The 26,338-nt window shown below is 39.9% G+C and overlaps 1 protein-coding gene across 1 annotated transcript in view; it reads right to left on the reverse strand.

The window, feature by feature from the left end:
* The window catches only part of LOC129708059 (leucine-rich repeat and guanylate kinase domain-containing protein-like), an 80,833-nt gene that overhangs the window by 30,576 nt on the left and 23,919 nt on the right, over positions 1-26,338 (reverse strand). Inside the window, exons 7-11 of the mRNA XM_055653603.1 lie at positions 23,962-24,105; positions 21,416-21,496; positions 18,733-18,819; positions 14,047-14,153; positions 8,763-8,882 (exon numbers count right to left, since the gene is read on the reverse strand). Of these exons, the coding sequence (XP_055509578.1) occupies positions 8,763-8,882; positions 14,047-14,153; positions 18,733-18,819; positions 21,416-21,496; positions 23,962-24,105 (539 nt within the window). The remainder of the gene's footprint in view (positions 1-8,762; positions 8,883-14,046; positions 14,154-18,732; positions 18,820-21,415; positions 21,497-23,961; positions 24,106-26,338) is intronic.

Genomic DNA, 26,338 nt, shown 5'->3' on the forward strand with positions numbered 1-26,338 from the left:
TGGATGCATAGCATGTTGACTGATATGACTTAAAGTGTAGTAGAAATGAATATTTCATCTCCAATTCAAGTAAAATTAGTTGCAGATATTTCCTAAGACAATGTTGGCTGGAAACCATAATAGGTGCAAGAATGTTTCATATTTTGATTGAAGTATTCCCATTCTGAATAGAAATAAAGGGAAAGCTTGCCAAGGGCTTACAATCTCCCGATGATTTACTCTGCTAATAAATTCATAAAATTTACAAATACATTCAAGATGTCATTCTTCCAGCTAAATTGAGTGCATTAAAAAGGTTTTACTGGAAACATTGAACCAAGGAAATCCGTACGCCTTATTGTTTAAATTCATTGCACACAACCATCAGCTGCTGTTCTACAGTCGTGCCTTTTATGTATCCAATCACATGGTCTACTTCCATCAAATCGAAACACTTCAATACAGAGTGCTGAACACTAAATTAATCAGAAAGTGCTCCTTAAACCACTCTTCTGAAAGATGGGAAAGTCATAAAGATTAATACTGGAATTCTGAGCAATCTAGTCTATGGAAGGAAAAAAAGTCATAGGAATCATTGCTTCAGGCTGTTGTATGATTGACACCAGACTGCATATGTCCAAACAGTCTGACAGATAAATTAATGGGCCAGATGTGCTTCAAACATATATTTTTTAATCTGTTCATTTCTTAACATCTGGGCATCACATGCTTGGCCAGTATTTACTCTCCACCATTGGCAAATGCCAATGTTGTACTATACTGCAACAGCTTGACTTGAGGTGAGACTGGATCCACAGTGTAAGTCTTCATCATTATTACAGCTGGAATGGTGCCGAGTCTCACGACCTTTGTTATATCTAACCATTTATTGATATCATGTTGAAAGAATCGAATGAGGTGGAGGCTAGTTTCTGCAATGTGGTGACTCACGAGGAAATCAAGATGAATTATAGAAACATAGAAATTAGGTGCAGGAGTAGGCCATTCGGCCCTTCGAGCCTGCACCGCGAGTCAATATGATCACGGCTGATCATCCAACTCAGTATCCCGTACCTGCCTTCTCTCCATACCCCCTGATCCCCTTAGCCACAAGGGCCACATCTAACTCCCTCTTAAATATAGCCAATGAACTGGCCTCAACTACCCTCTGTGGCAGAGAGTTCCAGAGATTCACCACTATCTCTGTGTGAAAAAAGTTCTTCTCATCTCGGTTTTAAAGGATTTCCCCCTTATCCTTAAGCTGTGACCCCTTGTCCTGGACTTCCCCAACATCGGGAACAATCATCCTGCATCTAGCCTGTCCAACCCCTTAAGAATTTTGTAAGTTTCTATAAGATCCCCTCTCAATCTCCTAAATTCTAGAGAGTATAAACCAAGTCTATCCAGTCTTTCTTCATAAGACAGTCCTGACATCCCAGGAATCAGTCCGGTGAACCTTCTTTGCACTCCCTCTATGGCAATAATGTCCTTCCTCAGATTTGGGTTGATATGGTTGAATATGACTATGAGTGCTCCAGACATATCATTAATATTCATAAAATGGAGCCTGCCAATGTTGAAGATAGGGATGTCATTAAATTATGATCAATGCTGGATAGTCTGTCCTGCTTGACTCTCTCTTTTTCAATGGTTTCCTAAGCCTTTTTAGAAAGTATTTAAGATTTAAGTCAACTGCATGGGCTGGTCATCATACGGAAGACCAGAGTGGATGAGAAAGCCGGATATCCATCCCTTGAAGGACATTAATGACCAGGTGGGTTTTCATGACAATTTGTAGTTTTGTGAAATCATTACCAAAAATGAATTAACTTAAGTAGGATAGTAATCTTTAGATTGTTAGTCCAGAGTTCCTATTTCTTAACCTAATAATGTACCCATTATTTGAATGTAAAAGACAAGCAGGTAAAATATACAATTACTGTACTTTTTATTACAATGTTAAACTATGGAACTCGACCCCTCCATGGAAGAATCTGATTTTTTTTTTGCACCATATTGTGGAGAGTCAATAGACTTGGTTATTAGACTCCATATAATTCCCACATATCTTGAGATTGCAGCAAAGAGGAGCAATAGAATAAACTGGAACTCTAGAAAAAAAGTGCAAATGCTATAAATCTGAAAACATATCAGAAAATGCAGATCAGGCAGCATTTGTGAGAAAAAAAAAAACAGGAATTAAAATTTCAAATAAGTATGTTAACTAAATATCTTTTTCCACAGATGCTACCTGACATGCTGAGATTTTGCAGCGTTTTTTCTGTTTTGGTTCAGAATAATCTGGATCATTTTAATGCCCTTGTTAGAGAGTTTCATTGTAACAGACAAAAGGTAATGATACTCCAAACCCAGCAAGAAGTAGTGAAATGGGGAATATGAGAGTTTAGAACTGTGCCTCTGAATATTTCCTTTGGAGGCAACACCAAATCACCTTGGATGTCATCTGGTCTTATGCAACTGGCAGAGATGTGAGAAGTCATCTAATATTATGGTCAGCCAATGACAAAAACTTCAGTAAAGAAAATATTTAAATTGACAGCAAATAACAATTAATGTGGATAATAAACAGAAAAAAATAATTCATCAACCAGACACTGGGATTTAATACAATAAAAACTGTCACAAGGTACATCATAAAAGGTTAGTACTGATAGGAAATGAGCTGCAAAATAAAGAAAAATAATTCCCTGTCATCTGGTACATCATTCAAGCCACTGCACCCTACTGATCACTTAATTAATTTAACAGCTTTCATTTTCTCTCTTCAATCCACTGGTCTCACACCTAATGTTTTTTTTTTAAATCTCTGGTCTTTATTCAACCATTTGCCTATCAACACCCCCTCCCCTCCCCCCACCTCCCTGTGTTCACATAATCCACCACATTTTGCCCCACCACTCCTCTCTTCCAGATTTCTTCCCCCCCCCTCCCTACAATCAGTCTGAAGATAGGTCCCTATTCAAATGTCCCCGACCCATGTTCTCCAGGGATGCTGCGTGACCCGCTGAATTATTCCAGTACTTTGTATTGATCAAGACAATATCATGTCCTACCAAGAGGAAGCTAATGAGAGGACCATGTTAGCCATTATTTTACACAGAAATTCCAAAATATTACATAAAATGGCAACCTTTTGCTCCATAAAAACAAGCCTAAATTGACTACATCCAAACATGTCCGCAAAATTGTCTATACCTTTCTCCCACACATATTTATCAAGCTTCATTTTTACAACATAAAAAGGCTTATTCCTCTACCCATCAAATTAGCCCACACAAATCACATAAACCTGTTTTTGTTTGGATCAGGTCAGGAACATATTAAGCTGTTCAGAGAATGCAAAAAAGTGTTTGTTACTTATTTTTCTGAGATCAATTTCATTAATCAGCAAGAAAAATAAATCAAAAATATTGCTACTAAATTTCACAGGAAATTATTTTAATTAACAAATAAAGTGCATCAATATCAATTACATTATGGCAATGCATCATGATTTACTGGAAACATATGGTTACATTAACATCTTAAAAGTACAATACTATAAAAACCCAAGTTGTTATTGTTCTACCTTATTTTTGCCCAACAACGTTTCATGCGAACAATTATATAAATGACTGTCAAATTATTGATGTCTTTTCATTTTAAAGATGGAGAAAGGTATTCTATTTTCCAATTAAAATAGCTTTTTCTGGGTTTAGATAGATAGCCTTTTATTGTCATTCAGACCGAAGTCTGAACAAAATTGCAGCAGTCATACATATAATACAATACAATAAAACAACAATAAACACACATTAACATCCACCACAGTGAGACCACCCAGCATCTCTTCACTGTGATGGAGGCAAAAGTCTTAGGTCTGCAGTCTCTTCCCTCCTCTTTTCCCTCTGCGATGGGGCGAACCCCCCCCCCCCCCCCCCCCGGGGCGATGTTAAGAACAGTCCCGCGGCTCAAACACCGCGGCCCGGGGTGGTTGAAGCTGCCGCCCACCATAGCAGACGCAGTCGCTGGCCCGCGGCCGAACCCCGGACTCAGGCCACCACCGCCAGAACACCGTTCCAGCCACCCTCACGTGAGTACTGCGCCGTCTTCAGCCTCGGGCTGGGCCGCCCCGACTTGGGCGTCGCTTCTCTTGGGTTTGTCTCTTCTTCATGATTTTATTTGTACTATTGGGATAACTGGGTTATTTTATAAAGATATCCATTGGCAGTTAGCTTGTGACTCTAGCTGCCAATGTCACGTCAATTAAAGCTTCTTTTCTCTCCAAAACCAGAGGTACTGCAATTATAATCCTTAAGGGTATACCATTTAAACATAAAACCACCATAGCAGACAAAGATGGTAGGTACATCATAGTATCTGGGGAGATATATTCTACCCCACTTACTATGGTAAATGTCTACGCTCCCAACTTTGATAACCCACAATTTTTTAACACAATTTTTAATATAATTTCAGATTCCACCCAGCAAAACCTGATAATTGGGGAACTGTGTTCTGGATCAATACTTGGATAAATCCTCTCAACAAAAGAGATACATCTGTACATAAAACCTTTTCAGGTATTGACTATTTTCTGGTGCACACAAAATTAATACCTTTTCCAACTAATCTCAAATACCATAATAGTACTATTTCCGATCATTGTCTGCTAACCTTCTCCCTAAAACTAGAAGGAATGTACAATAAAAAATAGTTCTGGAGGTTTAATCCTCAAATACTAAACAACCCAGATTGCTGTATATATTTAAAACACCAGATGGAATTCTATTTTGAGACCAATGACACTCCAGGTATTTCACTCTTGTTATTATGGGAATCGTTTAAGGCTTTTATTAGAGGTTCTATCATTTCATATCAAGCATATCAAAACAAAAATAATAGGATGGAACAATTGCAACTAGAAGAACAGTTCAGATAGCTGGACTCAGAAAACCCAACAGATCCGTCTATGGATAAACATAATAAGATAGCAGTATTAAAATTTAAGCTAAATCAAATTCTCTCTGCAAGAGTTATCAGATTATTTCAAATGACTAAACAGGAAAATTTTGAATTTGGCGACAATCCACACAAACTTCTAGCACGCCAGTTGAGAAAAGTGGAAAAGGACCATACTATTCAAAAAATTAGATCAGATAAAGGTGAATTGCTTACACTTCCAAAAGACATTAACGAAAGATTGGCTCAATTCTATTAAAATTTATATACATCCAAAACATCAAGAGAAATTATAAAAAGTACAAACTTTCTGACACTTAACGCGGTGGAACGAGATGAATTAGGAGTACAGATTCCAATTAAAGGAATAGGAGAGACTATCAATTCATTGAAGAATGGCAAAACACCAGGCCCAGACGGGTTTAGTAACGAATTTTATAAAAGATTTTACGAGGTAATCTCCCTGCATTTACATAACCTTTATATACACGCATTTAAAGAACAGACACTACCACAAACCCTAGCCGAATCAACTATTACACTTGTACCTAAAAAAGATAAAGATCTGGAAGATCTGGGATTATACAGAGCAATTGCCCTGTTAAATACAGATCATAAAATATTAGCTAAAACTCTGGCTAGAAGACTAAGTAAATACATTAATAAATTAATACAAACTAGGTTTATACCCAAGAGACACTCGTTTAATAATTTGAGACGCCTGTTCAACATAATGTACTCACATAGAACTATAAAAGACATCAATTATTTAATTAGATGCAGAAAAAGCATTTGATCAAGTAGAATGGAAATATAATTTTACAGTATTGCAAAAATTCCAGTTGGGAGAAATTTTTATCTCATGGATAAAACTGCATTATGATAAGTCGACTGCCAGAATGCTGACTAATCCTATACTCTCACCTAAATTTCAGTTATCCAAGGGCAATAGACAGGGATGTGCATTATCACCCTTGTTATCTGCCCTTGCGATTGAACCTTTGGCGGAAAGTATAAGAGTACATCCGAACATTCACGGCTATAACACTAAATACTCCAATAATAAAATATCATTATATACAGATGATGTACTACTCTATATAACTAATTCCCAAGTTAGCATTTCATGTATATTAAATGTTATAGAGGAATTTGGATCCTTTTCAGGATATAGAATAATTTGGAACAAAAAATGGAATTATGTCAATAAAACCTCAAGAGCCGTCACACCTCCTAAAATTCCCTTTCAGAATTGCTACGGAAAAATTCAGATATCTTGGTGTTCATGTAACCAGAAAATACACTTCTCTATTTAATGCAAATTTTCCTCCTTTAGTTACTAAATTAAATGCTCTTACTTAATTTTGGAAAACACTTCCTATGTCTCCCATAAGCAGGATAAATGCCATAAAGATGATCTTCCTCCCACAAACCCTGTACTTATTTCAATCAATATACCTTCCTACATTTTTTTTTTTTAAACTTTATTCTTTGATCACAAACTTTATTTGGGATTATAAAACACATAGAATCCATAAATGGCATCTATGTAAACCCAAAGAAATTGGTGGACTGGCTCTCCCCAATTTTTTTTATACTGTACTATTATTGGGCAACGAATATTAAAAACGTAATCTATTTGTTGCACAGCACATGCCAACAGGTAAACTGGCTAATAATGGAGAGAGAGGATTGTTCGCCTTTCTTCTCTCACAAATAAATTTGAAGAAAACACTATATGAGAAAAATCCGATTATCCACAGCACCCTACGAATCTGGAGACAAGTGGTCAACCCTTAAACTGAGAAATGTATCTCTTCCCTCACCAATTGCCAACAATCCTTCATTCGAACCATCTATTTTAGACAAAACGTTCACACATTGGGAAAGATTAGGAATCAAAAAACTCAGAGATCTTTATGAGATGGGAACTTTTCTCTCATTTCAATAGTTAAAGTTGAAATATCACTTGAAAGGTAGTCAATATTTTAGATATCTTCAAATTCGAGACTATCTGAAATCATATACCCAAGACTACCAATCTTTGTTGCCAGCCATACTAGACGAATGTATGAATAGAAACTCGGACTCAAACAAGTTAATATCATATCTGCATAACACCCTTTTAAATATAGAAATCGCATAGTCAGAAGTAATTAGAAGAGCTTGGGAAGATGAACATTCTAAAAATTCTAAAAGACAGAAGGAAAACCTTCTATATATACACACAGAAGTAATTAGAAGAGCTTGGGAAGATGAACATTCTAAAAATTCTAAAAGACAGAAGGAAAACCTTCTATATATACACACAATTGTTCGATTAGCGTTAGGCATTCGTTAATTTAATTTAAAATACTGCACAGACTATTATTCAAAGTCTAAACTGAATAAGATCTTTCCAAATGCATCTCCTATTTGCGATAAATGTCTTCTTCAGGAAGCAACTATAACTCATTCCTTTGTCTTGTATAAAGTTACATAATTTCTGGAGAGGAGTTTTTGAAAAATTTTCAAAAACACTAAAAATAAAATTGGATCCCGATACGGAATTGATCATTCTAGGTACGTCAGAAGCCTGCTCTGAGCTATCATTATTTCAAAGACGTTTCCTTAATTATGGCCCGATAATGCCAAAAAAAACTAATACTCAAATTCTGGAAACATACATCAGTCTCAACTCTTAAGATGTGGACTATAAACATGTCCAAGACACGACATCTTGAAAATATTAGACTTGTCTTGGCAGAAAAACCAGATCATTTTTCAAAGACATGGACACCATTCATTGATTTATTACAAGGATAGTATGGTACAACACAACTTTGGATATAAATCTAATTACAGGTGGGTGAGGTGGGTGGGGAGGGAAGTGAGGCAGATATATCACCACTTTTTTCTTTCTTTCTCTTTTTGTCCTTTTATTTACTTATTTTTTTCTATTCCTCTCTTCTTTTTTTAATTTATTCACTCTTTGGCTACACAACTTTGGTAGTCTAGGGGGTTCTATCTTTGCACATTTCACTTTTTCTCCTTGCTTTTTCTCCTTTCTTTTCTTCCAACTATAGCTGCAAGTAAAAATTGAAGCTGTACAATAACTATTATTTTATATGCCGTTGGTTCTATTTTTGTACATTTGCTTCTAATAATTAAAAAAAAAAAAGAATTGTTTACAGAAACATAGAAACATAGAAAATAGGTGCAGGAGTAGGCCATTCGGCCCTTCGAGCCTGTACCGCCATTCGATATGATCATGGCTGATCATCCAACTCAGGATCCCATCCCTGCCTTCTCTCCATACCCCTGATCCCTTTAGCCACAAGGGCCACATCCAACTCCCTCTTAAATATAGCCAATGAACCGGCCTCAACTACCTTTTGTGGCAGAGAATTCCACAGAATCACCACTCTCTGTGTAAAAAATAATTTTCTCATCTCGGTCCTAAAATACTTCCCTCTTATCCTCAAACTGTGACCCCTAGTTCTGGACTTCCCCAACATCGGGAATAATCTTGCTGCATCAAGCCTGTCCAACCCCTTAAGAATTTTGTAAGTTTCTATAAGATCCCCCCTCAATCTTCTACTTCTAGTTTCTATTCTCCTCCATGAGCATACTTTGCTTAGTTCAGCTTAGTTTATCATCACGTCTACTGAGGTACTGTGAAAGGCTTTTGTTTAATCAATCATTACAAAACATCCATTGGAATAGAAATTTTAAATTTTTTGCTTGAATCAATAGAAAACATCCACTGAAATTGAAATTTTACATTAAAAAATAAATAAATAAATAAATGAAAGCACACGTAACCATTTGTTTATACTTACCAATATCCAAAATACTCATGGAATTCATGACAAAGCATTTGACAAAGTTTTCGTTTGCCAGAGCCCTGAGGCCCTACCAGAACCAACATTGGGTACGGAATATCAAAGTTAGGCAAAGTGCTGCAGAGGGAAATGAGAAATATGTTCTTAAAAGGTTAACGTTCTAAACTTGGAAACAATAAAGGAACATCAGTGAATATAATTTTCACAAGAGCAACACAGGAGGGCAAGAGATCCAGATTCTTAAGAATGTTTTAGTCTACAATACGTATTTGCAATAAGACTTAAATTTAAACCATGCCCGTTCATTGAGATGAATTCAAAATATCCCAGGCACAGTTTCAAGTAAAATAATTTTTTGAATCAACTAAAATACCTGTAGATGCAAATTTTTCTACATTGCATTTTAAAGGCACTAAACTGTCTCAGGTGTGCTTTTGGGTATATCGAGGCAGAAGGCAGCTCATGACTGAAAAGCTTGTTGATTGCCTGTTGCAGGACTGCCAACATTGGGTGACAGTTGGGAGTGAGAAATGGAATGGAATGCTATTTATTTTCATTCAAACCTAGGAGACCTGGGGGAGCGTAATAAACGAGCGGTGGGGGGGAGTGGAGGGTGTGGGAGAGGGGTGTTCCCTCCTCCAATTGGTATGGAGCTTTTGCCTTTTTCAGCTTGAAATTGTGCAATCTGGTGCATACTGTAGCGAGTCTTTTAACTTACACTTGAATGCAATATTTATGCTTTAAATTGGATTAGCTATGAATAAGGTTAGGCTAACTTACATTCCTAATTACATTCCACAGTAGAGCCAGGCTCTGATCAACAGGTGCAGCACATGAATTACCTTAGTACATTCATGTATGGAAATCAGATTATAATCAAACACTTGGCCCATGTTGACCAACCTAGGTCTCACTGCACACCTGGTACTACTCCTGACCCTGACTTGAGTTGCATACCTTCTCTCATTCCTGACCCTGAGTCCAGCCTTACACCTACCCCCCTATTCTACCCTGATCATAGCTGCTTACCTGCTTAGGTTCCCAGTGCTGAACACTTCCATTGTCCCAGTTTTTTTCTGGACACCTAGTACTATCCCAGACCTTGACTCTGGTTGCACACTTGGCCTTGCTCCTAGCCCCTCAGCACTGACAATATATCTGGCCCACACATAAAGCCCCATATCTAACCTATTACATGCAAGTCCACAGTCTAAGTCCACTTATCTAATGTGATGATCTTTTATGGGGCACTTCACAGGCCAAATTTTGCATAACAAAATTTTCTACATCCATTGGCTTCCTTGTTATGTAACATTGGTAACTTTGTCAAAGAAGTCATCAATTGGTTGAACACAATTTCTCATCCGTAAAATTAAACTCACTCAGCTGTATGAGTATTCTGTTACCATTTCCTTCATTTTCTTAACAAACTGTCCTGAAATCATTTTCACCCACAATATTTTCAGTATTTTGCTGTCTTCCTCTCAGCTGGGCCTTTTCCAAAATGCAAAGTCCAATAACTATATATTTAAGGGACAAACAGTTTAAAACTGAGGAATTTGTTTTGTAAATTGGTAAATTAGGCAATTTATTAGTCAATGTAAGCAAGGCTGCTCTGGGGGAGCGGCAGTGAGGGAGTGGCCTTGTGAGTAAAGTGTGAGTGGTTGGCTTGAGAGCTTTGGCGAGGAGGCTGAGGGGAGGAGACTACGCAACACGCTGGAGAGGGAGAGACGAAAGGAGATGTCAGGCAAGCTGATTCAATGCGATGCTCGCAGTATGTGGGTGGTCAAGGAAGCCGCTGGTGTCACTGGCTGCTTCATGTGTGAGAAGTGCATCCAGGTACAGCTTCTGAAGGACCATGTTGGGGAACTGGAGAAGCATGTGGATGACCTCGGGTTCGTCCGAGAGGCTGACTCATTGCTCGACGAGTCCGACAGCAAGATTGTTACACCGAAGGTACTGGAAGAGGGAAGGTGGGTGACAGTGAGAAACGGAAGTAAACATGGAATGCGCAGGTCCCCGGGTGTTGTACCTCTTGTGAACAGGTTCACCCACTTAAAAGCTGTCGGGACAGAAGACATTGATGCACTGAGCAGCGCACTGGCTTGCAATGCAAAAAGTGCTGCTGAGCCAAAACCAAAGAGGCCAACGTCAGGCAGCAGTGGTGGTTGGAGACTCCATTGTGAGAGGTACGGACAGGGGTTTCTGCGGCAACAGACGGGATTCAAGGATGGTGTGCTGCCTCCCGGGTGCCAGGATCCAGGATGTCATGGACAGAGTGCAGAAAATCCTCAAAGGCGAAGGTGAACAGCCGGAGGTTGTAGTGCATGTTGGCACAAACAATGTCGGAAAGAAGGGGATGAATATTCTGAAGTGTGTCTTTAGAGAGCTCGGAAAAGTGCTGAAAACCAGGACCTCCAGGGTGGTTATCTCCGGTTTGCTTCCAGTTCCTCGTGCTGGCGAGAGCAGGAACCGGGAGATACAGGACCTGAATGTGTGGCTGGGGAACTGGTGCAGGGGGCAGGGATTTAGATTCTTATACCCCTGGGATCTGTTTTGGAGTAAGGGGAGCTGCACAAATGGGATGGATTGCACCTGAACAGGTGGGTGACTGGCATTCTGGCAGGCAGGTTTCCCACTGCGACACAGGGGTTTAAAACTAAATAAGGGGGGTGGGGGTGTCAAATGGGATAGTCAAGGACGGAGTTAAAGGTAAAGGGATAGTTAATGACCCCAGAATTAACGGGAAAGAAAGCTCACAAAGGGATAGGAGAGTATGGCCAAGTGTAGCAGGGGTCGATGTGAATGGTGAGATGCGTAAGGAATTAATAGTACTGTATTTGAATGTGTGAAGTATAACAAGTAAAGTAGATGAGCTTGAGGCTCAGATAGAGGTTGGTAGATATGACATTGTGGGGACTACTGAGACGTGGCTGCAGGAGGATCGGGCCTGGGAACATAATATTCAGGGTTATACATCCTATAGAAAGGACAGGCAGGAGGGCAGAGGAGGGAGGGTAGCTCTTCTGGTGAGGAATGGAATTCAGTCCCTTGCGAGGGAAGACAGGATTGGGAAACTTTCATGGGACAACTGAAGGAAACAAAACGGGCAATACGGGCTGAAAAGATGAAGTACGAAGGGAAGCTGGCCAGGAATATAAAGGACAGTAAAAGCTTCTTTAGATATGTTAAGGAAAAACGAGTAACAAAGTAAATAAGCTCAGAAACCTAGAGATGCAGTCTTTTTAAAAATATGCATTGTGATTGAAAACAGAATTAGCTACTTTCCTGAAATTGGCCAGCATCCTGGTCTCTCACACTAAATTAATATACACTTTTGCATATGAGTCCAGAACATCGCAAGAAGGATCAGCAACCTTCTGGCTGCTATCAAGAACCCATTACATGAGCAAAAGAGGTAGTGGGCTGATATTAGGCAGCTGTTTCCCATTTCTGGAAGAAATGGAGCTCAAAGTATGTGGCTCAATTTGTTTTCATTGACAATGACAATCCTGTGATGCAGTTCAATTGTAAGTTACTTGGACTAGTTGGGAAGAGATTATATGCTGACTTTAATGCTATTCAGTAACTTTTCCATGATATTTGCCAGGGTCCATTGAGCTATGAACTGTTGGTTCATAGTAAATGCAGTCAATCTCAGTGGGCAAGACCACTAGCCACCATTGAGATGACTCCTGTTCACCAAAATCTGACAAAATATGGCAAATTAACAAAAGTGCCAGTTAACAGTTGGAGTAATCATAATCAATGTTGTATTCTGCTAATATACGTTTCAACACTTTTACGGTAGCAACTAGATATTACAGTCGGGCTGTTGCAACAGCATTGCATGTAATTAATAAGAAAACTGTCATAGCCCCTATTTAACTTTCCCCAGGGAAGGAGGTGGAAAGCATAACATATATTCACTTAGTTTTTGGAATAACTCGAAAAAAGAGCATGGCTGGAGACATTGATATTTTGATAACTTGCTACCAATATATCAATCCAAGTTTCGGTTGAAATAACTACATTTTTCTCCACTTGGCAAACAATGAAAGAAGTGAAGGAAATTGAAATTGTAATAAACCGAAGAATAGGTCAGAATACTGCAATTAAACCTCACAGACTATGGAATCATGTAAACAAAGAACAAGCACTCGTGGCATATCCTTCATCTGAGAAATCGCCGAAGACCAAGTTAGAATAAAAATCTATATTTAGTGGTCATGAGACACTTACACCACATTTGGAAATTGACAGGTTAGTGGAAATTAAAGAACAGAATTATTTTTGGCAATTCAGGGATTGGGGATTCTGTACAGATAAACCCCACTAGCTATTTTGTGAATAAAACTGTTGCCTGAAAGGATCATACAATGAAAATTTGGAGCAGAGGGATCAATGAAGTAAAAAGAAGAAGGGCACTCCGAGTGGGAACCCATGCAAACTTTGATCTGTGACTCTAATTCAATGAAATTGAATAGGAGTACAGATGCAGTTCAATATTTATACAGTCTCACTTTAGAAAAAGATAATCTCATAATTTCTCAAAGCTGTTTGTGAAAGCTAGCTAAACACAAATTGTCTGCAGTTTTCCCCCCCACATATTTGAATAGTGAATGTAGGTCCTCCTTTTTTTTAAAAAATAGTGGATACATTTTTTACACCATACTTTAATGATAAAAGAGGCCCCCATACCAGAAGCATCCACGTCGCGGGGCTGGAAACCGGAAGTATCCTGAGCTAATTCTGCTACCACTATCATCTATTGTAACAAGTGGTGGCTCCCACTGATTGTCGCCGGAAGCTTGCGTCCTTTTCAGGACGAACGATGACCGCGATGTCAACATTTGTAACAAGATGGACTCGAAAGAAGAATGATAAAAGCAAAGTCCAAATTGTATTTAAATGAGCCTATCACACAGGAGCTTGGGGTCAACTAGTACAATATGCATTTCTCCTATCAGAGCTTTAAGGAAAGACAAAATTGTGGAAGAGATTATGATGAAACCAAAGAATATGTTATAGTTACTTAAACCAATGAAAATTAAAAAACATAACACTTGAGTAAATCAGAGTAGGAAAATACTGCCTTATTTTCTCCACATGCTTCTCAGGCCAAAAATTAGCATAGATAAAATTGGAAGCAAGTTCTCATTTAACAAATGTTTACAAAAATTGAATATGACCATTTAAAATTCCAGTCTATGGGTGATGCAATCTTCAAGCGCCCTCTAGGGGCAATGGACATATTTTCAGTCAAATACTTTATAAATACCTGTCATAAATTCTCTGGGTTTGTAGAAAGCGATACATAATATTGGTCATGTGATCGTTGGCAGCTACCACTTCAGGAGGAGGGTTGTATTTATTCATGGCTAGAACCTGGAGAGAAAAGGTTAATGTAAGTATGTACTTGTACTGCTATCAAGGGTAATATTATTCTCCTTAGCTACTTCACGTGATAGAGTGATCTAGTTTCCTTCTCTTCTCAGATTAAAGACTATGTAACCCAACTTCACTGCTTTGATTGCTTCAATTCAGTGACTATCAATATTAGCTTTCCTCATCCTAGTATAAAAGTTATCATACCAGAGTTAAGTAACTGGACCAGAAGCCAGAATAATGTTTAACTGTTCCAGCAATACGAGCTCAGAGCAGCCAGGGTATTTAAGCGCAAGTAATTAAATAAAACTCTGTTTTGCCAAACACTTGCGCTCAGTCTGCGAAGGCCTACTGGATCTCCCGGTTGCTAACCATTTTAACTCCTCCTCCCATTCCCATACTGCTTTTTCTGTCCTGGGCCTCCTCGATTGTTAGAGTGTGGTTGCACACAAATTGGTGTAACAGCACAATATTCCGCTTGGGTAGCTTACAACTCAATGGTATGAACATGGATTCTCCAATGACAGGTAACTATAAACATGGCTCCCCTTTCCCTTCCCCCTCTCCGCCTCTTTTCCCCATCTGGACTCTCGCCTATTCAAGGGAGAGTTAGATTTAGCTCCTAGGGCTAAAGGAATCAAGAGATATGGGGAAAAAGCAGGAATGGGGTACTGATTTTAGATGATCTGCCATGATCATAGTGAATGGCGGTGCTGGCTCGAAGGGCCAATTGGCATACTCCTGCACCCATTTTTCTTTGTTTCATCTCCCCTACATTCCTTCCTCTTCTTCACAATTCACAACTCAATGATGTTGTCTCATGCCTGCTATCTTTTCGTCTCTTGCCATTGTCTAACCACTGGCCTATGAAACCCCGTCCTCTCACCTGTATCCAACAAAGCCAGGCTTTGTTCTGTCCTCTTTCGTTCCAGTTTTTTATCTCCCCCTCCCCATAATTGGTCTGGAAAAGGGTTCCGACCCAAAGTGTCACCTATCGATGTTCTCCACATATGCTGCTTGACCCGCTGAGTTAGTCCAACACTATGTGTCCTTTTTTGTAAGCATCTGCAGTTCCCTGTTTCTACAACCTGACTTTTATTCGATTTATCGACTTCTGCCTTACTTCTATAATCTCTAATTCTTGAAATAACTTCATTTTTATTCGAATTAACTACCTCATCAGTTTAAGGACATTCACCAGGCCATACCTCAGAATCCTTGACCAAAAAGATAGACAGTTAGATATTTTGCCTTTCACTAAATCATGGATGTTTGCAAACTACTTTACAACCATTGAAGTTTAGGTTTATTATTGTCATGTCATAGTCTTACAGAGTAGAAATGGGCCCTTCGGCCCAACTTGTCCCATCTATACTAGTCCCACCTGCCTGCGTTTGGCATATCCCATATCCCTCTAAACCTGTTCTTTCCATGTACCTGTCTGAATGTTTCTTAAACGTTGTGATAGTACCAGCCTCAACTATCTCTTCCAGCATTTTGTTCCATACACACATTACCCCTCAGATTCCTATTAAATCTTTCCCCGCCACACCTTAAACCTATGTCCTCAAGATTCCCCTATTCTGGGCAAGAGATTCTGTGCATGTATCTGATCTATTCCAGTCATGATTTTGTACACCTCGATAAGATTACGCCCCACCCTCCTGCGCTCCAAGGAATTGAGTCCTAGCCTGTTCAACCTCTCCCTATAGCTCAGGCCCTTGAGTCCTGGCAACATCCTTGTAAATCTTCTCTGCACCATTTCCAGCTTAACAATATCTTTCTTTTGGCATGGTGCACAAAACTGAACACAATACTCTAAATGTGACTTCACCGACGTCTTATACAACTTTAACATGACCTCCCAACTTCTATATTCAATACTCTGACTGATAAGGCTAAAGTATTTTTGACCACCCTATTTACCTGTGATGCCACTTTAAGTGAACTATGTACTTGTACTCCAAGAACCCTCTGCTCTACAACACTCCCCAGGGCCCGAATGTTCACTGTGTAGGTCTTGCCGATGTTAGTGCCAAAATACAACACCTCACATTTCTCTGTATTAAATGTCATCAACCACTCCTCAGACCACCTACCACACTGATCAAGATCCTGTTGCAATTTTTGACCACTATCTACAATGCCACCCACTTTTGTGTACCAAGGTGCAGTGAAAAGCTTTGTTTTACATGCTATCCAATCAAATTAGATAACCAGTGAAGTCACTGCGATAATATAGCAATCCATTTGTACACAAACTGCTACAAATATCAATATGATAAGAGCTGAACAATGTGCAAGATGGAACTGCAGATGCTGGTTTAAACCGAAGATAGACACAAAAAGCTGGAGTAATTCAGCGGGACAGGCAGCGCTGAAGAGAAGAAATGGGTGACGTTTCGGGTCGAAGAAGGGCCTTGACCCAAAACGTCACCCATTCCTTCTCCCCAGAGATGTTGCATGTCTCGCTGAGTTACTCCAGCATTTTGTGTCTATCTACAATTGTAATGATGTTGACAACAGGATAAATATCGAGCATATTAACTGGGATATCTCCCCTAATCTTTAAAAATGATTATCCTAAATATTATCCTAAGATCTTTCACATCCACAAATGGAATCAGGCAGCGTAAGATTTATTTCAGGGATTACACCTCTGCAAGGGTAGTGCTCAGTCGCTGCTGCATGAGAATGTGAGGCTAGATTCATGATCTGAAACCACAACCTTCCACTCAGAGATGGTGGTGCTGCCAACCGAGCCAGAACTATTCGGAGAAGCCCAATCTGTTCAATCTTTCAGTATTAACTTCTGAACAATGTATTTCCACTGCCAGTATAGCTTTTTTTTAAATGAAGTTCAGAACCATACATTAACTGTAATTAGACTTTGCTTGCAGAAATGTATAAATTTAATGTGATTTCTCTACTTCCCAATTCTCCCTCTTGAAATACATGGACTTTTAACAGACAATTCACAACCTTGTACAACACAAACTATCAATTCTAGAGATAAGAACAACCTGGAAAAAACACTTCACTCAGACCTGTTCCTATTGAGATATTAATCAGTTACAAATCCTGCAATCACAACCATAGATTTAGGGGGACAAACTCTCTCTGGATATCCTGTTTTATGAAGTAGCACATCAGTTTCAATTTAACTATCAATAAACAATTTTACTTCCACTGTATCTATAGGAATCCCAATAGATACACGTCAACTAAGGCAATTAAAGTCAAAGCGCTAATATAATGCAAACTATAAATGAAATAACGTAAGAATGATGTTTATAAATGCTTAAATTCATTAACACGGAAGAAATTAATTAAGATCCCTTCATCCAACCACCCAAAATTATGTATGTAAAATAATGGAGCACAGAAATAATTACATTCAGTGATTTATCAATGTTAACTATGTCTGTATTTATAAGCCATATGGTTTCTCAGTCTTCTGTAGTATGAGAAACGTTTCTCCTGAACATTCTGATTCGCTACGTGGAATCTCCTTTAGCTGCTGACTTCTTGGTTTCAATAAAACTGTCCAATTCCCCCCAATTTGAACTTGTAGTTTTATGTAAGATGTGAAATAGCAGATCAAAATGTATTAGAACATAGTTTCTAAGACAGGATTAAATGATAAACCTAACTAATCTTGTTTAATTTGTGCACTCTTTTTAGTGTATTGGTAGGTTAAATATTTTTTAAAGTACTGCTTTCTTCAAGCCCTGGGAAAATTCTTGTAGAGTGTTTCAACCCTTTGCGTCTGGTCATTCTAATAAAACTGCTTAATGTAGTTGCTGCTGAACCAGACTGTTTAATAGAATGTTTCAGAAGGAGAATTGTAGAGGCATTGAGTCAAAGCACCGTAAAAGAATGTGCACATTATACAATAAAATCCAAATTAAGTACAGTACTTGGTATCAAACTTTATTAATTTAATTAAGGTGAAGACTCATTGAAAATAAACACACATAATTGAAAATGCCTTTATTTGCCACTTAAGAAAACGTTCCATTAAAATCTGTTCGATTAAAATCTTTATATAATTATTTTCTGCTATTTGGCCTGCCATAAATTTTAATAGACACAAAACACCAGAATAAGATGATGTCTCAGACAATAACCATAAGGATTAGACCTTCACCTACATTTTGCTTTTGGAGAATTCTGGCTGTGTTGATAGTTAATCAATTAATATTCATGCATTAAACTCAACGAAATGCTTGGTTAGGGTGGGGGGGGAGAGGGGAGGTTGTCAGTAATTGTGGTTTAATTTTGCTGGCATAATATTTTAAAAGTGGTAATTTCTTACAATATCATGAGATATGAGTGCTATAATTTATTCTTCAAAGTCTGACGTTAAATCAACATATTGTTAGGAAAAGTAAACTGATTGCACAGAAAAATGAGAACAATTAAAAACTGACATATATTCAACACTTCTGATGCAATGCTGAGGCCCAGAATTATATTTTGTAAAAAAACTGCTTTATTTCAGATGATTAATGTTCCATTCCAGAATGTTGGCTTATATGTTTCCAATTTACTTGGCTGTTTTAATTACTCTATTTACCTTATCAGTTACTTTCACTTTTTTATTGTCCAATGTGGTCAGTTTCTGTATTACGAAAAGAGTCCACAACAAATAATCTGGATTTTTCTAGTGGTAAGAAACAAGAAAGAAAAAAAACGGGTTACCAAAATACTGAATATTAAACCGTTTCACTAAAATCCATTCATTTCAGTATATGATCAATGTTTCCTAAGGAGATCTTTTTTTGTGGCTCAGTTTTGTCTGTAACTGTTGAGTACATTTTGGAAATTAAACGTTGGTTTTAATATTGACGCAATGCATCATAGGACTGAAAAATAGGTAACGTTCATGACAGTTCAGAAAACTGCAAAGATTGGAAAGAAATAGGATAAGTAGAATCAAGAGGTAAAAGTAGCATTGGTGTGAAGTTCTGCAGAATTCAAGGGGGAAAGCAGTTTGAGACATTCTGCAGTTTTGTAATTTTAAGAGGGTGAGAGATTGTGTGGTACGAGGAGGGGTACATAAAAACTGGTAAAATTTAGTATTTTGGAATGAAGCAGAATTACTTCAAGTAGTAAGCCATATTAACCATAAAGGATCTACCTCTGCAGGTAAATGTGTAAGAAGGAACTGCAGATGTTGGTTTAAACCAAAAATAGACACAAAATCTGGAGTAACTCAGCAGGACAGGCAGCATCTCTGGAGAGACATTTCCATTCCTACACAGACCTTTCTGTCCTCGGTCTCCTCCATTGTCAGAGTGAGGCTAAATGCAAATTGGAGGAACAGCATCTCATATTTCGCTTCGGCAGTTTAGAGCCCAGTGGTATGAATTTTTATTTCCTCACCAGGTAGCCCCTCCCTCTCTATCCCTCCCTCTCTATCCCTCCCTCTCTATCCCTCCCCCTCCATCCCTCCCTCTCTATCCCTCCCCCACCCAAGTCGCACTAGCTTCTCATTTTCACCCTACAAACAGCTTACAACGGCCTGTTTTGTTTATCATCGTAACTTTTTGCATATCTTTCATTTATTATTCTTTATCTCTCCACATCACCGTTTATATCTTTTGTTTCCCTTATCCCTAACCACTCTGAAGAAGGGTCTCAACCCGAAACATCACCCATTCCTTCTCTCCAGAGATGCAGCCTGACCTGCTGAGTTACTCCAGCTTTTTGTGTCTACCTCTGCAGGAAGTCTGGCAGGGATCTCAGTTAGAATACAATTCGGGGATACAATTGGTCTCAGCATCATTAGTTCAGGGGTTGGACGTCAAAATAACTAACTAGAAGTCCTATATCCCGAGCAGTGTTCTACATTTGAAACAAACTATTATAGATAATGGGAGGTGAAGTAAAATCTACAAAGCTGTTATGCCTTCAGGTATAATAACTTGCTGGCTTTCTTATAGAAACATAGAAAATAGGTGCAGGAGGCCATTCGGCCCTTCGAGCCAGCACCGCCATTCATTGTGATCATGGCTGATCGTCCCCTATCAATAACCCGTGCCTGCCTTTTCCCCATATCCCTTGACTCCACTAGCCCCTAGAGCTCTATCTAACTCTCTCTTAAATCCATCCAGTGACGACCTCCACTGCCCTCTGTGACAGGGAATTCCATAAATTCACAACTCTCTGGGTGAAAACGTTTTTTCTCACCTCAGTCTTAAATTACCTCCCTTTCATTCTAACACTGTGGCCCCTGGTTCTGGACTTGCCCAACATTGGGAACATTTTTCCTGCATCTAGCTTGTCCAGTCCTTTTATAATTTAATATGTTTCTATAAGATTCCCCCTCATCCTTCTAAACTTCAATGAATACAAGCCTAGTCTTTTCAATTTTTCTTGAAGCTTAAACGTTAAAAGTAGCCATCTGTATGAGACCAAAAGGCTTGCTTGGCTTCAAGAAGAGACAGGATGAGTCGACATGAGCCAGCACACAACTTGGACATTCAATAGTTATATTCAAAACATCAAAAGTAGGAATTAAACAAAGCACAGATCATTAATAACTTTAAAATCCACAGTCAATCTGTATCGCAGATGGGCATTTAAAAACCGTTGAACATATGCCATATGCAGACAAGATTAAATATGCATCATAAATCTGCAACACACCGTTTCAATTGAGTGAATGTATTCCTGTTATATCAGAATATTTCTTATTAATTTAAATATGAGTAAATCTAAATCGAGCAACAAAAAAAAAATGTATATGCACAATCTAAATTCCTAATTTTGGTTACTTTCCCCAAAGGAGAATTTTTTAAAACACCTTCTGCATCGGAAAAAATTGGATGTTGAGGAACTGGATAACAACAATGACTTTCGTGAGACAATTTGCCAGTCAGATAAAGAATCTCATACAGCGTGGTTGGGGAAATTGCTCAGAGGGATGGCAAAGAATTTGCTGGGCAAAAGGAGGAAGTATGGTTGGGCAAATTATGAGACTCGGGGTGGCGATGCCCAGTACCACGCACAGTAACGTCATACACTGTTGTGTCGCCTGCTCAGAAAAGCCAGCTATAAATCCTCACCACAGAGGTTTGTTCAGAACTGGAAAAAGCACAACAAATCCAAATTATTTGGCATCCATATTCAAGATTTTTAAATTAAATGATGCAATTAATAAATAAATTGTCCCCATTATACATGTAAAATAAAATTATGTTTACTCGATTCTCCATCATCTGTCCCACTTCTCTTCCCCTTTCCTTCTTTAGTACCTGTATTGGGTTGTGGAGTAGGTTCAGGTCCCTCAAAAGCGGAAGGTTTCGCAGGTGCATTATTTCATCCAGGTCGCTAATCTAACAACATAAAAATCAATATAGCAAACAAAATAAGCTTCTTAACCGTTGTATTAATTTTCACTTGACACAGAGAATCTTAACACATCATCAATCCAACACTGCTAACGGTTAACATTCAATGGCAATTTTAAACTAAACTAGACCAAGTGCAGACCCGTTGGGTCTGTTCCCCCAACGCGCGGTGGGGGGAGTTGGGGGGTTGGCATGTGGTGTCACACACACTAACCACCCACACACACACACACACACTAAGGGGAGGGGGAGAGGTGGGGGGGGAAGGAATGGGGGAGGGGAGGGAGGGGAGGGGGGAGGGGAGGAGAGAGGGGGGGGGGGGAGGGGGGGGGAGGGGGGGGGGGAGGAAGGGGGGGGGAGGGGGATAGAGAGGGGGAGAGAGAGGGGAAGGAGAGAGGAGGTAGGAGAGAGAGAGAGGGGGGGAGAGAGAGAAAGGGGGAGAGAGAGGGAGTGGGGCGGTGGGGGGGGGGGGCAGCTCGCGAGGCCCGAGCGAGGCCCGGAGCGATCTGAGGACCAAAGATCCTATAGCTTGCTATGCCTAGCTTGTTATAGGATCTTTGCTGAGGACTGCCAAAAGCTGTGGAGGACCGGCCGATCGTGGCTTACGCGAGGGGAAGCCCACCCACCAGCGTGAGACGTGTGGGCCGGGGAGACGGAAAGGAGGTCATCCCCTGTGATGGGCATAGAGGAGACGGGAGAGAGGGGGGTGAGAAGAGGAGGGGAGGGGAGATGGGGGGAGCCGGGAGAGTGAGTGAGCTACGAAAAGCAGAAAGAGAACCGGCTTGACTCTGGAAACCCGCAGCTGCAGTGAGCGCGCTGGGGGGGGCGTGACTACACAAGCTGCGCTGGCCATGAGGAGGGAGAAAGTGTGAGCGCCCTTGAGCGACGGTAACCTCGCGATCTGCAGAACTTTCTCGTTCTTTCTGCGCCTTTTGAAGAACGGGGCGGGGGGGTGGGCGAGTGGTCGTGGGGAAAAAGGTGGGGGGGAAGAGGAGGAAGGGAACGGGGAGTGTAACTGGCTGCGCATTGAGAATCTGCGCAGCTGGTCGCAAGCAGCAAAGGCATTGTGATGACAGCAGCTGGCCAGCGGCGATATTTGAAAAAAACTGTCTTTGGTGAACAATTTTAGTGAAAATATAGGGAAATAATTGACCAAATTTACAGCGGAGTGAATTTCTAAAATCATATGGTAAATCGCTACTGAAATATGTAAACGTTTCCCCGTTTTGGCGTCTGGTTTTCAAGGAGATGTAAAGGGCAAAATCACACACACAGACACACACACACACACACACACACAAGCACACAAACACATTGTGATGACAGCAGCACACACACACACACGACACACACAAAAAAACACACACTTTGTTTTAAAAGTATACTAGTGAAAATATACCAGGAAATAATTGACCAAATTTACAGCGGAGTGAATTTCATTAAATGGAATTGTCATAAAAAAATGTCTCACCTGTTTAAGCTTCCAAGAACCTAGAGAAAGATGATGAATGAGCTGAATAGTATTCCTAGGTAATTCTGATGGTAATATTGATTGTGTATTAATAAAGACCATGGTCTAGAATTTCAGTCTTGGGTAAAAACTAGAAATGAAGTGGTGCCGACTTGGCACCCCTATGTTCCAGTGGCAAAGATTTGTGTTAGCTTGAAGGGCCAGACTGCTAATTCTGGCCCTATTGTTCTATGTCTAGTTTTAATACAAACTAGACTCACATAATCTACCAATCACAATTTGTGATATACTTTGCTCTGAATTCAGGCCTTAAGCATTTGAAAATTTGGAATGTGACTGAATTTACAAACAAAAAGATAATGGAAATAATATAATTTTTACACAACTTGCATGAATTTGATGCAACTCAGTTGGAAAATATGAGAGCTTCTCCTCTCTCCAACGATTTATATGGCCCCGCATGAAATCTGTTTGGGTAAAACTACATTTGGTTCATAATGCGAATGTAAAAAAACCTCATCACCTGGTAAACACATTCATAGGAATGCAGCAATGGTTTGTGTAGGAAATAGAAATAACACACAGGGACACAGTCTCTTTCAAGATTGGAATTATTGATGTTGCAGGGCATAAGAGGTTAATACATCGATGCTGCATTGCTAGAAAGCTTTGTTCTTCATCTGGCATATCCTGTGCCAGACTTGGAGTTGTTGGAGGATGATATTAAGTGACAAAGAAGGAGACCACTTTAGTTCCCAATACAAAATCGTTTGCTATGAAGAGAAAAAAAATCATTCCACAGGACCTCATCCCCATACACCCTGATTACAATATGCCCATTATTCAAACATGTATTCATTCAACATGAATAGCTGGATAGTTGTCTGCAAGTAGAAAACTATATACGTACATGTGAATAAAACCTAGGCTGAAAGGTGAATGGGTGAAACTCGCATTCCCATTCTGCACAGATTGTTACCTGATTGTTATCCAGATTGATTGTTTCCAACAGGTCATGGTCCTCCAAACCAATCAGAGTTTCTATGTTGTTTTCCAACAAATCCAGCTTGTGTAGGCGTTTCAAATTTACCAGTCCTTTCACATTTACTAGTTGGTTACCTCGCTGTGAATAAATTTAGAGTTTAAGCTATAGAAAAAGAAAATATTTAACATTTTGTGATATTGCTTTTCTACCATCTAAGGAATTGTTAATATTTCCTACAATTCAGCATTTTTAAGGGTTTCATTTGCAAGGGTTAATTTACTATCTTTTAGAAAGATGTTAATAATCCTAAGAGAATAAACTAAAACATGAGAAACTCATAACCCAATGTCCCAACTACACTAGTCCAATCCGCCTGCCAAACACTCACCACCCTTTGCATGAAAAAAATTACCTCTCAGATTCCTATTACGTCTTTCCCCCTTCACTTTAAACCTATGTCTTGTTCACGATTCCCCTACTCTGGGCAAGACTCATGTTCGTGTACCCAATCTATTCCTCTCATGATTTTATACACCTCTATAAGATCAGCCCCCATACTCCCACGCTCCAAGGAATAGAGTTCCAGCCTGCCAATCTCTTCCCATAGCTGAGACACTCTAGTCATGGCTCAGACCCTCAAGTCCTGTTTTGTCAAGGCAATTCAAAAGGCAATTATTAGAAAAGAAGGTAATGTTGAATGTCTGTAAGACCTTTCAGCGGAGTGATTATTTATAGCATATGCTGCAGTAAAGAGCTAAACATGCTGATACAGCACAAATTCACCAGTACATCACAAGAAATGAGGGTTAACAGTTACAGTATGGGTAGATATTTAAGAAATCAGAGATATTTCATTATTGGTGAAAATTAAGGAACAACCTTGTTGACCAATATTCTGAAGGATTATAATGGAGTAAAGAGTGATATAGTGTCTCAATTAGTCCCTGGAATTTCAGTGAATTATCAAATTTAAAATAAGCATAATAAGAATTAGAGAATCAGAAAGGACAAAGTTTACAACTGTTGTTTGTGAAGTCAAGCTGAAACCTTTCCCGAAGAAGAATTTCCATGGCTGCTTATGAAACAGTAATAATGAAAAGGGGTGAAACAAGCAAGATTAGACTAGGTTCCTCATACACAGATCAGATTGAACTTGACAATCCAAAGCACCATTTATTGAGTTGTAAAAATCCATATCCGTGCAAACTACAAACAAAAAATATCACAGTAAGTCTACAACAAGGCAATAGACAGGGAGATCATTCTCCCCGGCAACATAATCTTCACAAAATCAATTCTACCAATTTTACTGCAAAATAAGCGAAATTATACAAGGCCATCAGCTTAACCAAGGGCGTCTCACCCTGGACACTCCCATCAGGAAAGAGGTCCAGAAATGTGAAACACCTCCAGATTCAGGGATAGTTTCTTCCCAGCTGTTATCAGGCAACTAAACCATCCTAACACCAATTGGAGAGCGATCCTGAGTTAGACCTTCAGGCAACTTCATACAGACAGGGGCGGAAATCCCGGGAACATGTCCCCCCCCCTCCCTGTTTTGAGAGGTGGGAGACGACCCCCCCCCCCCCATTTTTTGTATTCCGGATTTTAAAACCCGGTGAAATCTCCACTTTCCGCGAGACAGTGGGGGTGGGACTGATAATCGAGGGCGCCGATTGGACGAGAGAGACGTCGATCAGTAGGCAGCGGGGGCGGGGCAAGATGATTCAGCGCAATGATTGGAGGAGGGAGGGAGGTGTCCGTCAGAGGCCGTAGGGGGGTGGGACTGAGGATAGAGAGCGGTGATTGGAGGAGGGAGACGTCCTGGTTTAGCAAAGATCATTGAGCGGAGCTTGAATTGCATGCCCAGGTCATAGGGTCACAAGGGAAAAACACTCTCGGCAGCCCTGGACTCAGACTTACATGAACGACAGGTTTACAGCCAGCGTGGAGAAGCAGCGCTAGCTCCACGGCTCCACGGCTCCGGACTAGTGTCCCGTCAGTCCAGGCAGGGCTGTAGGTTAACCGGCGAGACAGGCAGAGTTGAGCTGCATTTAGCGCTGCTTCACCACGCTGGCCGTAAGCCTGGGCTGTCGTTCCCGTAATTACCGTCCACAGGGCCCACGGCTGAAGCCTCTGAAGCCTTGCGCGCGCGCGTGTGTGTGTGTGTGTGTGTGTGTGTGTGTGTGTGTGTGTTTGTGTGCGTGCGCATGCGCGCGCGCTGCCGACAAGAAATTGTGTGTCCCCAGTCCCCCCCATGTTTTGATAGTGATTTCCGTGCCTGCAAACAGACTTTACTGGACTTTATCTTGCACTAAATGTTAATCCATTTATCTTGTATCTGTACACTGTGGACAACTCGATTGTCATC

This window comes from Leucoraja erinacea, chromosome 22 (genome assembly GCF_028641065.1).
Source record: "Leucoraja erinacea ecotype New England chromosome 22, Leri_hhj_1, whole genome shotgun sequence".
Lineage (NCBI taxonomy): Eukaryota > Metazoa > Chordata > Chondrichthyes > Rajiformes > Rajidae > Leucoraja > Leucoraja erinaceus.